The 14,088-nt window shown below is 36.4% G+C and overlaps 1 protein-coding gene across 1 annotated transcript; it reads left to right on the top strand.

The window, feature by feature from the left end:
• The first annotated feature begins 3,951 nt into the window (after nucleotides 1–3,951).
• Nucleotides 3,952–4,833, top strand: LOC108777460 (uncharacterized). The gene has a single exon (XM_018544369.1). It carries the CDS (start codon nucleotides 3,952–3,954, stop codon nucleotides 4,831–4,833), a length of 882 nt encoding a protein of 293 aa, XP_018399871.1.
• Nucleotides 4,834–14,088: the final 9,255 nt, after the last annotated feature.

Below are 14,088 nucleotides of genomic sequence, written 5' to 3'. Positions count from 1 at the left end.
ATTCTAATATAAAAGTGAAGTTGCCATAAAGTTTACGTACATACATTTGTCTATCTGGGAATATTCCAACCAAAAAAAATTTTTAATTTAATTTTTTAATTCTTTTTTAATTATTTGTATTATGTACATATATCATCTTTCTTATCATGTAATTAATAATAATAACACATTGAACATATATATGTTTCTGAAAATGCATATCGGGATATCGACGGGATTCGAACCTAAGATCTCTGGGTGGGAACCTAATACGCTAACGCTGAGCTATAATCGCACGCTTGTTTGAACACTTTGGTATTAGACTGTCATTCGTCTTGATCATATAATGGTTCGAATACCGTCGATATCTCATCATATTATGTGTTTTCAAGAATATTGTATATCCAATGGATTGTAATTATAATAAGAAAGTGTAATATGAGAATATAATTATATGTAAATAAATATAAGTTAATTATATGTGTACACAGAAATAATTAAAAAAGTAAGAACTATATTCTGAAAGTGATATAAAAGGTACCTGAGCCGAATAAGGCTCATCCACAGATTTCTATATAATATCTAGTTCGCTACCTCCACAAAATAAGGTGAAGCCAACTTGACAAGGGAGGGGGATAACGGTCATCTTTACCCGGTCATGACTAAACTACAGCATGCTATACCTTAATCTTATAATCGAGCTAAATTCCTCTAATCAAAGCAAAGTGTACGCATAGACTGGAATCAGAATACACATTGAAGATTGAGATTAAAGATTGAAATTTGGCCAATCAAAATAATAGAAACTAAAATTCCTTTATTCTCATTGATCAAATTTCGCAATTTTCAATGCATCAAAATCGACATCAGTTTACCTAAACTTTACAGTATATTTATCTTACTTTATGCGTAAAATAAAGATAAGTTTACAAATCATTTATGCTTACTATGACATCATATAAGAATTACGGCCGGTATTCATAGTCGATTCTTATTTCAAGATTGCCTTAAGTAATGTCTTAAGATGATAAAGCGGCCCTTTGATTGATTCGTAAAGCCCATGGCACATAGAAAAACGTAAGGCCGTAAACGTAATCAGTAAGCGAATTGACCAATCACAGTTGAGAACGTAGCAGCGACTGCTTACATTCTCAACTGTGATTGGTCAATTCGCTTACTGTTTACGTTTACGACCTTACGTTTTTCTATGTGTCATGGGCTTAACTCTTCAAGACTGAACTTAAGAAGGTCTTGAATATTAGAACTGTGACTATGAATACCGGCCTACGAAACCATTTAACAAAATTCAGTATATCAAAATCGACATCTGTTTACCTAAAATTTGCAGTATATTTATCTTACTTTATGCGGCGTAAAATAAAGATAAGTTTACAAATCATTTATGCTTACTATGCATCACATAATAACTGCAAATGTGCATCATTTTATAACGTATATTGCATATAATTATATATGATGTAAATGTTCCTTATAGTAATATCGTAAAAATAATGTTACAAATCTGAAATAAACTTTTCATACATATATGTTATTGCAAAACTCTATGACCAAAAATTTAATCACTGAAATACCTAAATTTTATAATTCCCTTAATGTAAATGTTTTCACTTTTATAATAATAATTAATACGTTAAAAATAGCGAATAAGAGTCAAATTACAATTTAAAATGTCAGTTTTCACTTTTATAATGTCATAAGTAATCATAAAATTGTTCTAAATTTTCAGTAAATTCATTTGTGCATATCGTGATCATCATACAGTCTATCTGAAATCGTATAAAAAATATGAAATATTGTATTGTGTAATATACGTATCAGAGCAACATTTATAAAATATTTAAAATAATATTAAGGAAATATGTTTTAAATATTCGAAAATATATATTATTCGGCAATATTTTAAAAACATTTATATAATGTTATGTAAGAACGTTCATATAATATTTTTATATCATTGCATATATGTTGACTTCATCTAAATAAACATATATTAGAGCAACATTTATAACACATTACGAATAATATTACGGAAACATTTTTTAAATATTGGAAAATATCATATTATTCGGCAATATTTTAAAAACATTTATGTAACATTGTGTAAGAACGTTGACAAAATATTCTTATATCATTGCATATATGTTGACATTATCTAAATAAACGTATTAGAGCAACATTTATAAAACATTTCAAATAATATTACGGAAATATTTTTTAAATATTGAAAAATATCATGTTATTCAGCAATATTTAAACAATATTTATATCACATTACGTAATAACGTTGATAAAATTCATATAAAATCAATGTTTCAAAATGTTAATGTAATGTTCCTTGCTTACTGGGTATGTATATAAAGAAATATATACATAAATAATATAACTGCTTGTAACTGCTTAAAAATGTTCTTATAAGTTAAAAGTATTTTTTTTAATTTTATTACATAAACACTTTGAATAATATTACATAAGTAACATTGTATTAATTTTAATTTATTTATTTATGAATTAACAAATTCTTAATTTTTATTATTTGTTTGTTGTTAAATAAATAATTTAAAATTTTTTAACTATTTATTTATTTTTTAATTATTTATTAATTTATTTGATTATTTTATTTTTGTGTATATATCGTTTATTATTTATTATTTCTTACTTTCACTCTGTGAAAGGTATAATGAATTTTAAGTTACAAAATGAACATAAAAGTAATTATTATATTCAAATATAACAAAAAACAAGATTTATAATAAAAAATTTTTGTATTAGAGAGGAATAAAACCTTATATAGTATATAATAAATATAATATCTCTAAAATGTTCAACACATCTTAAGTTTAATAAAAAACATATTCAAAAAACATGCTAAAATTTATAATAACATTCTCTGGCTATAAAAAGGTAATATATGAGAAGTGGAGTGGCGTCGAGTGACTCACCGCTCGGTGCGATTGACTCGCGATCTGTAGACCCGAGTTCAATCTCATGTGCGCCCAAACGCAATTTTTCGCGTTTAATGATGTGGGGAACAGCGTGCGACATTATTCCCTAGCGCGCTTAGTGACAAAATCTAGGGGATTTCCTTAGCAGCAAATGCCTGCGTGAGAGTAACAGATTATTCATTCGAAGACTGTCGTTTGACTTGCATCAGAAGTAACAATAAACGTCTCTGATTATTCTACTAACTGTCGTACAGATATTGTTATTCCTCTTTCTCTTCACGTCTATAATTGTGAAGTGGGTTGTCATCGACTTACACCGTGACATTTCCCACATTGGTGACCCCGACGTGATCGGTGAATTAATACGAAAGAAGGATCACCGGCCTTTGCTGCACGACCAGAGGAAGGCGGACGTTCCATGTTCGTCGACCTTATTACGGGCTCAAGTCAACGGCATTCCGCCGACAGCCCGGATATTCACGTCTCCGCTGAGACGGCCGTCGTTGCTGCGGTCACGCCTTGCAAGGCAGTCTACGACATAAACGAACGTGACGGCAAGCCGCCATTGTCGCTACGAGAGAAGGATCGCTGACGGCATCGCATCGAGTATCCAGTCCACGCGCCAAGCGTGCAGCGCTGTGCAGCCGAGAACGCATGACTGGACCCCCGACAGCAGGTGAGCAGAGCATCGACGCTGAGGTCAACGCTTTCGCAGTCCCAGTGGCCGTTGCCAAACGCCGGATGCAGGACATCATCGCCGCCATCACAGCATCGTAAGTTCGCGCGCAGATTTGCGCGCTCAACCATCGACGTTCATCCCAGGACGACGCCATCTTGGAATTTTCCCGCGCGTGCATTACGCATAGAAACTTTAAGCGTAAGTTGTTCGCAAGTGCTGGGCGGCACTTATTGTGATCGCATTCGCGCGTGCGTAACAGGCGATCATTGGTGATAGTTGAGGCCGCGTTAAATAAGTAGTAGTAGGGTTAGCGATTTCCGGTGGATCGCCATGGCATCCCCCACGGTTGAAGAATTACAGCAACAGTTACAACTAATGCAGGCCGCACTGCAAGAGGCTCAGGGTCAACCTAACCTTGCTCGGATTGACTCGTATAGAATTCCGAAAATTCCGCCATTCTTGATTAAAGACCCTGTAATTTGGTTCATTCAAGTAGAGGCGACGTTTGGAACGGCGCGTATAGTAGATCAAAAAACTATGGCCCATCACGTGATTGCTTCACTGGATACCGAGGCCATTGCTTGTTGTAGAGATCTTATCATGGCACCGGACGCTAACGAACCATATAATAAATTAAAGGAGCGTATAATCGAGACCTTTGCCATATCGGCGGAAAGCCAATTGCGCCAACTGCTTAAAGGGCAGGTTTTGACATCCGGAAAGCCGTCGCAGATTCTCGCCAGGTTACGTAATTTAAACCCGGACAAAAAATGTGACGATGCGGTTCTTAAGGCTATTTTCTTCGAATATCTTTCACCGTATATTAGAGGCATCCTAGCGACTTCCGAGTTCGCGGATCTGGACAAACTGGCCAAAATGGCCGACAAGATATCCGAAACCGCTAACGATTCTGCGCAGTGCGCCGCTGCATCGCTGACGGAATCGAAGCCGTCAGATATGGAGGCCAAGGTAGATCGATTAACCGCGGACGTAGCTGCTCTCGCGGCTCAATTGAAACGTCTAGGCAGGCCGCAGACCAAAGACGGAAATGCTAAAAATCGCAAACGCTCAAAAAGTAGGGGTTCTAAGGTTTGCTGGGCTCACAGGAATTTCGGTGAGAAAGCTCGCGCGTGCAAAGGAACGGAGGAATCCCCATGTTCCTGGCCTAAGCCAAAGGCTCTTGCTATTACTGATGGGAGCACGGGGGAATAGGATCGTCTGCCGTAAATGAGGCGGATACGGCAGGCCTCGATACTTCGGTCCGTCTCCACATCCGCGACCGCGTCACGGGACAACTGTTTCTTATCGACACAGGCGCGGAAATTTCATTGCTTCCATGTGATAACATCGCGAACAAAACTCAGTGTAGTTTAAAACTTTACGCGGCCAATAATACACAAATAAATACTTATGGGGTAAAGTTTCAAACGCTGCATCTTGGCATACGCCCGCTCTCGTGGAACTTTTGTGTGGCGTCAGTTCCGTATCCGATTATAGGAGCCGACCTGATTGCACACTACGGTCTCTTACCTGATCTTAAAGGTCGAAAGCTTATCGATCCGCATTTCAATACGTTTGTTTGTGGCATCGTTAGAGCGGTACCGCCATTGGCGATTAGTATGGTAAACCCTACCACAAAATTTGCGCAAATTTTAGCCAAATTTCCGGAAGTTACGGGCCTCGAACAATCGGTTCCAATCATCAATAGCGACGTGTTCCACCATATAATCACTACGGGTCCTCCGGTAGCGGAACGTCCCAGAAGGTTAAGCCCGGACAAACTCAAAGCGGCTAAAGCCGAGTTTAAACGACTGGTCGAGCTAGGCATTTGTAGACCGTCCAGCAGTCCATGGGCAAGCCCTATACATATGGTTCCAAAAAAAGATGGATCATGGAGAATCTGCGGCGACTACCGTCGTCTAAACGCGATAACCGTGCCGGACAAATTCCCGGTACCTCATTTGCATGATTGCTCTTCAAATTTGCGCGGTAAAGTTATATTTTCCAAGTTAGACCTTTACCAAGCTTACAATCAAATTCCGGTCGCGCCCGAGGCAATTCCAAAAACGGCGGTTATTACGCCCTTCGGGCTTTTTGAATTTAAGTATATGACGTATGGCCTAAGGAACGCCAGCCAAACTTTTCAGAGACAAATTTTTCAAGCACTCGGTGACCTGGAATTTGTTTTCGCTTTCATTGATGATATTCTCATTGCGTCGGCGACTCCTGACGATCACGAGAGACATTTACAAATTGTACTGCAAAGGCTAAAGGAATTCCACTTGCGTCTTAATGTCGAGAAATGCGAATTTGGTAAACAAGAGTTGGAATTTCTCGGTTACTTGATCAATAGTGAGGGTTGCAAACCAACTCCATCAAAAGTACAAGCGATCCGCGATTTTCCCAAACCACGCACCGTCGTGGAATTGCGTCGTTTTCTCGGCCTCGTTAACTTTTATCATAGAGTACTTAAGCACGCAGCTAGTGTACAAGCACCGCTTAACGAGTACCTTCGTGACTCGTGTAAAAATGACAAGCGCGAGATTGCGTGGACCCCCACAGCCGAAGACTCATTTAGTAAATGTATAGAAGACCTGGCCAGCGCGACGATGCTTTCACACCCCTCTGACGCGGCTGAAACACGCCTTGTGTGTGATGCATCCAATTTTGCCATGGGAGGTATCCTCGAGCAATTCCTGGATAACGCGTGGAAACCGCTCGCATTTTTTTCGCGCAAATTTAGTCCATCACAGCTCAAATATAGTGCTTATGATCGCGAACTCACTGCAATTTACGAAGCTCTCAAATACTTTCGATACTTTCTGGAAGGACGCGTTTTCAAAATATTAACAGATCATAAACCTCTTATTTACGCGTTCATGCAACGTTCGGAGAAAGCGTCACCACGTCAACAAAGACAACTGTCATTTATTTCGCAGTTTACTACATGTATTGAGCATCTGGCGGGTTGTGACAACGTCGCCGCTGACTCTCTATCGCGCATTGAAACCATTCGGCTACCGGTCGAAATCGAACTAAATGAGCTCGCGAACGAACAAGAACATGACACAGAATTACAATCCATTCGCGAAAATCCAGACTTTCCGCTTACCATGAAACGTATTCAATGGGGCCCGACACATACAACGCTCTATTGCGAAATGACCGGAGAGGCCATTCGTCCTTTCATTCCGGTGTCTCTACGAAAACGCGTTTTTCATATGTTCCATGACGTAGCTCACCCTGGACCTAAAGTCACGGATCGAGTCATACGTCAGCGTTATGTGTGGCCAAACATGCACCGGGACATTGCCAATTGGTGCAAAAACTGTATGGACTGTCAACTTTCTAAAATCTCGCGCCATGTTCAATCGAACCCTGATAAATTCGTAGCACCTGATGGCAGATTCGAACATGTGCATATGGATTTGATAGGTCCTTTACCCGAGTCAGAGGGCTATAAGTACTGTGTGACATTCATTGATCGATTTTCGCGTTGGCCAGTAGCTATTCCACTCAAAGATATAGAGGCTAATACAGTGGCGCGTGCATTTTACGACAATTGGATCACAAATTTCGGAGCACCCAAAACCTTAACTACTGATCAAGGCAGCCAATTTGAATCACGGTTATTTATGGCGCTCCTTCAGTTAATTGGATGCCAACGTATTCGCACAACAGCGTACCATCCCGCGTCCAACGGGATGATAGAGCGGTGGCACCGATGTCTTAAAGCCGCAATCATGTGTCACGCCGGCACCAAATGGTCGCGAGTGCTTTCGACTGTATTATTGGGTCTACGCACTCACGTTCGTCTCGATACTGGTGCGTCGCCGGCAGAATTTGTATACGGCACAACTCTACGCATTCCTGGCGAATTCATTCTTCCGGATGATTTCACTCCGGATCCGCACATATTCGTTGAAGAATTTCGCGAACACATGCGCAATGTTAAACCAGTTCCGGTAGAGCATAAACATAAGAAGCGTGCATTCGTTTTCAAAGATTTATATTCATGTACGCACGTCTTCCTCCGAACCGGAGGAACGAAAAAGTCACTTGAGCGTCCCTACACAGGTCCGCATCAAATCATTAAACGAGTTTCCGATCGTGTCTTTGACATCAATGTGAACGGGACCAAACGAAGCGTATCGGTTGAAAACATAAAACCGGCATATTTTATTCCAAACGATTTGGATAATTCTCAAGGAGAAGGGCAGGCACCCAATCCGTCCTGTAGCGTCCAACCAGCGTTAAGAACGTACGCACGACCCAAAAAAGTCGCATTCGCTCCCCTTAAAGACTGAAATGTACAAATTTTGACTGTGATCTTAGTCATAAGCTTAGACCATAATGCGTACTCATGTTACTTAGTTGTAAGTGTATTATGTATTCGTTGACACTCGGGGGGGAGTATGTGGGGAACAGCGTGCGACATTATTCCCTAGCGCGCTTAGTGACAAAATCTAGGGGATTTCCTTAGCAGCAAATGCCTGCGTGAGAGTAACAGATTATTCATTCGAAGACTGTCGTTTGACTTGCATCAGAAGTAACAATAAACGTCTCTGATTATTCTACTAACTGTCGTACAGATATTGTTATTCCTCTTTCTCTTCACGTCTATAATTGTGAAGTGGGTTGTCATCGACTTACACCGTGACATTTCCCACAATGAGCCAAAAAATGGCTCCACCTGGTGATCAAAAGATTTATGATCATCAGCGCCGTTTGGATTTCGGCTTTAAAAGGGGAAGAGGCCTATAGATGTCCTATGCTCCACATAAGGAGATAAAAGGAGTTATTATTATTATATGAGAAGTGGATTAGGCCTAATGGGGAAACCACTATAAAAAAAACGCATCATACTATCTACCGCAAGGTATCATCATATATTTTTCTTTTTATATTTAAAATTATCATCATATATATTAGAAAATAATTTTCTTTTATATATATTTCATATATATATATATATGATGATGATGATTTTACATCACATGCTATTCACTGTAATCATTTATTTTTAATATAAGTGATTATTCATTTTTACTTATGTATATATTTTTTTTAATAATGTCAAATGCTGAATAGCGCGCGCGTAGCGCGCGCCTGTATTGTTCTAGTGAATAATAAAATAGCATGCGCCTTAAGTAAGTTCTTAATTGAAGCTCAAAAATTGCTTAATACAAATTTTTAATAAGAGGTAACTGTTGAGTGTGTGTTTGAAGGGCCGTAGATTATTCACAAATGATGATCTACAAGAAGCCCAATCAAATAAGCAACAATATTGATTGATGATAGAAATATTTCCCAGGCTGAGAGATTCTACTACTCAAACGGAATCTCTCCCTGAAGGCCACTGTCTGCAAGGTTAATGGGTTTCATCCAGGAAGCCTGAATTCTCTGAGTCTGAAGAAGAAGAAGAAGCTATCTCACACCACTGAATGGGTTGGGTTAGGTTATTTTTAACAGTCGTGGAGCCCCCCCACAGCGGGGCGGAACCTATTGTATCTACACATACGACTTTTATAATTGTACTGTTGCACGTGGGTTTCGACTTTCTACGCGAAACGAGAGCTATCTCACACCACTATAAATTCATTTTTTAATATGATTTTAAATTTCGTGGCTAAACGCATGCGCATGTGGTCAGAGAGCATGAAGAAGGCATGCGCGTAGTACTATATGTAGTCGATATGACAGATTTCCTAACCTAAATAGTCGTCAACTTTAACGCTTGGGGAGTCGTATCTCCATGCGATAGACGGATGACTCGTGATCTGTGGATCCGGGTTCGAATCCGTCTACTCCCCATATACGTGATTTTTTCACGGTAATGTGTAAGAGTGTATAAGAAATAGAGATAGTTGATAAAAAGAATAAGAGTTATTAAAGTAAAACAGTGAATTGATAAGAGTAAAAAAGAAATGCCAGGGTTGAGATATTAGAGTGTAAATAGATATGAATGTATATAGTATATTAGGAATTTAAGAATAATATTGTAGAATTTGATTACGAGTTGATTACTCGAACTGGATTTTCATTGCGTCATATTGCCTAAGGATTAAAGGCTGAAGACGTGACTGCCGTTCGGATTCGGCGTTAAACTGTAGGTCCAACTAAAAAAAAAAAACTTTAACGCTTAATATCTCGGTTCGTAGGGCAGAGCGACATTTTTCTGCCAGATTCTTTCGTTTCATGCAAAAACGCATCGATTGAGTATATTTTTATCAAAATTGGAGAGGAGCGGGATATTCTATACCTTTACCATGTGTTCTAAGTCACTTTTAAGCAATATTCAATATTAATTTTTTAAAAGTAGACAAGTTTTATGTGGTATCCCATTATACCCCGCATAAATGACATAGTGAGATTATGACACTTTCACAAAACAATAATTTCGTCCTGTTAACTTATACTTTTGCAGTAAAACTTAGGTTTTTCTTATAGTAAAGACTCCAAAGAATATTTTAATATATAAGAAAGTTAATTTATTTATTTCTAATATATTTAAAATTTGAAAAAACTTAACTATAACCATTATACCCCGGGTTCCCCTATATTAAAAAATAATATAAAAATGATATCAAACGTTTTGGAACTGACGGATCCATTTTTAGCGATTCTTATAGATGTTACAACCCGAGTAAAACACCAACGTCACATCCATGTCGAATCCACGTAATTTAAGTGGAATACGTGGATGCAAATGTATCCATGAATTATCCATGTGGATGCAACGTTTTTTTTTGTCACTACATCGAATTGCTCTATCCTTGAAGTGTCAATATGGATTCTATGTGGATATTTCTATTGAAAATTGTAATTGAACAATCAAGATATAATGTATTCACAATATAATTTTTATTGCATAATCAATTTATAAATATTTATACTGTAACCCAGTGGGAACTGATAATGGAATCAATGTTAAATTGACGTCAATTTCATGATTTCGACGTCGAATCAATTTAATCGATTTAATGTCGATTCTATTGTCATTTCTGGGAAGTATAAGGAGTTAAACTTATATATTAAACAAAATAATATTATTCTAAAGGAAAAGTAAACAGTAATGAAGATTATAACAATTACAAGTCAATATTTTTAAAATTAAAATAATTTTATTCTTATCCACAGTGTTAAAAAAATAACAATTGACAATTTCTTTTTTTACAAAATAAGTTACAATATTTCAGAATGAGGCATTGGAAAACAGACATTTTTTGAAACAATCCAATTATCATCCCTATCTTTTTCAGGGAGAGGTAACAGTACAACTTTTTTCTTAATATCATCTAAACACCACCTGTGCAGTGATCCAAGATTGCTAACGATATATATATTTATGCAGCTGGAAGGAAATGGATAAGAAAAAAGATCTGATTTTATTTCAAACTTTCTGCCAATCAAATAGGTTCCGTCATTACATTTTATAATATTTTCAATTTTAAGTATTTCATTATTTTTTGTAAGACAATATGCATCGGCAGACTTTAAACAAAACTTTTTATCAGGCGTTCGAATTTTGTTATACTGTTCTCCTCGACAATTTAATGTTGGTCCGTTGTTATGACATTTTTCAAATAATAATTGAATTTTTGTAAAATAAGAAAATCGAAGTTTGGCTGCCTTTTCTATCACACGACAAACTATTTGAGAGAGTGTCTTTCCTGGTGCATGCAAAAAGTCCTTCATATGTCCCAAAAAACTTTCATATTTAAATGCACTAAATTCTTCAAGATGTCCATGTAACTCGCAATCCGCAACAATGTGTATTAAATGATGTACATTATATACGACAAAGGTTTGTCCATAAATTTTAGAACTATGCTTTACAAACAGCTTAAGTAATTTGTCTGCATCTACCGCATAATCTTTAACCAACACAGGATCGACTAGAATTCGAATCGCACAGGCAAATAATAGAAAATTTTCATAAACTTCTCGCGGCATAAATCTAAAAATTAAGAAACCATCATATAACAGAAGTCTTCTATATTCCGTACCTTTATAATATTTCCAATCACTCAATCTGCGTGGCTTTCTAGCAAAATCAGACGGAAAGAAAGATTTTAAAAAATTAGAAAAGCTATCTATTTTGAAAACAACATCGCGAGGTAGTTTATATCTACTAGCTTTAGCACAGTACAGCATAGAAAGAATTCGTTTCATAATTCCTAGATATAACAGATGAAAGGATTCCAAAGGAAATTGTGTTAAAGGTTTGAGCTGAAGTCTTGTAATCAGAGGACTAACTCCTTTGTGATATTCTTTATGAGTTTGTTGACAAAAGGATTCATCTGTCCATAAAGGTGCTTCCTCATGAGGAGGGTACGTTATTCGATTGCCAAACCATACACCTTTAATAGTGCATCTGCAAGACAAAATATTAATATTACATAAGTATTTAAAATTTGTAACCATACACAAATTAATTTAAAAAAAACCATTAACAATTGTTTCCTCATAATTAAACTTTATATATTTACAAAAGTTAACAGTTTAAGATATAATAAACAAGATAATAAATAAAAAATATGATATCACATACACACAATATGTCTCAACATTCACAAATAAAAATTGTATAGTAGAAAGGTTTTTGAAAAATTAAATAAAAATCTTATTTACAATTTAAAAAAAATATTTTTTGAGATATAATATAAAGGTTTAAAAATAACCAATCATAAACTAAATTTAAATAGTCGCCTATTGGTGCGAATCACATCTGTGCTCTGGTATTAGTGACTTTTATAGCCAAACATGTTGAAGCATAGAAGTGGCAAGCCATGTCGGATCTGTTTGCTGCTTCTGTGCCAGATTTAGTGCAGCACGTGTTGTACATAGAAATTTAAATGTTAAAAAATTATGATTTTGATAATGAAACGTATTCGTATATATCTTTACATTGTTCTGTTAATGATATTATTCCAAAATGTTACTGAAATGACAATTTTAACGTGAAACATTGCATTATGATTATCAAGATTGATGTTAGCATAACAATACAAGGGCACATGCTCATCCAGTGGTCGAATTTAGAAAGCCTTTGCGCAGCTACGTCACATTCGTGCAATCTCGGTTACACTTCGGATCTTTTCGGCTGGCTAAAATATGGCTACACGCGATATTGTGGAAATTCGTGTTTCTCTCGCGAAAACTGTTAGTTATTATGTTGTTTAAATTAAAATTTTGGCTGTAATAAGTGCTTATGCAGTGAAAGGGTACAAAAGTATTTGTACCATGATCATTTTACCACACATGTTCACATCACTTTATCTCGTCGCAGTGTCACAAATAAATAAGTTTCTTAACCTAAACAATCGTTAACTTTAACGATTCATATTTTGCTTCGCGAGGCAGAGCGACAATTTCCGCCAGATTATTTCATTTCATACAAAAACCTATCAAGTAAGTATAATATGTTGTAATATATTTTATCTGGAAATTGAAGGTGAGAACTGTATTCTAGATAACTGCCTTGTTGTTTCGATTCCCTCATTATGCGAATAAATGTCTTTTGTAGTTTTCAAACTGTTCTATTTGATAAATTATCATATTGTAAGTCATATAAGAATTAATATAACATTTTTTATATTAACATTTTTTTGTATAGTACTTCTCAAGAACCTGTTTTTTCTGTCTATCAAAATCATAATAATGTTACGCTCGCGCGTAACAATAATATCAATTATAATTTTTCGACTTTATTTTACTTTCAGATTCCTTCCTTCCTCAGCCCACTGCTGTCCACTCCTAGACGTAAGCCTCCTCTAACCTTTTCCATGTTTCCCTGTGTTGTGCAACTTTCGCATTAGACAAAGTTATTTTAATTGGTTTGTTGATTAACATTTGCAATAATTATATTATATAAAAATATCATTAACAATGAAACATCTTAAATTGCCTTTATATTTTAATTTTTGTAGCGTCGGGCTTTTCGCCATATTTCTTCTCGTCAACGTCAACGAATTGCAGCTGAATTGAGACGTAATCGCATTGAAGCATCAAATTATTTGTTACACAATCATAATAAATTACCCGAACGTAGAGATTCTGTCGAGCATCTCGTTTCTATTAATAATTAAATGATTGGAGAACAGTCAGACGATTCCAAATTAATTTCTCAATCTAATGTGGTGGATTTAGAAATTCAGAATGTTTTAAGTGAGAATGAACAAAGCTCTTCAGATACTGATACAACTTATTATAGTGACAACAATGGAAACAGCGAAGATGAGGATAACATAGATTATACATCATTCATAGAAAAACTTGCAACTTGTTTTATAGAGTGTGGAATTAATCACGTACAAGGAAATATTATTCTTAACATATTACGCTCTCATAACTGTCTTTCATATCTCCCAAAGGATGTAAGAACTCTGTTGAAAACTCCTTGTGTATCCGTCGAATTAAGAAATGTCCCTCCTGGAGAGTACCTTCATACAGGTTTTATAACTG

Source organism: Cyphomyrmex costatus, unplaced genomic scaffold (assembly GCF_001594065.2).
Source record: "Cyphomyrmex costatus isolate MS0001 unplaced genomic scaffold, Ccosl1.0 scaffold430, whole genome shotgun sequence".
In the NCBI taxonomy this organism is placed as follows: Eukaryota; Metazoa; Arthropoda; class Insecta; order Hymenoptera; family Formicidae; genus Cyphomyrmex; species Cyphomyrmex costatus.
The sequence above is the reverse complement of the archived record's forward strand: the minus strand, read 5'-3'. Positions and strand labels throughout refer to the sequence as shown.

Excerpts from the sequence above, each read along its gene's own strand:
- LOC108777460 (XM_018544369.1), top strand. The coding sequence starts at position 3,952 with ATGGCATCCCCCACGGTTGAAGAATTACAGCAACAGTTACAACTAATG.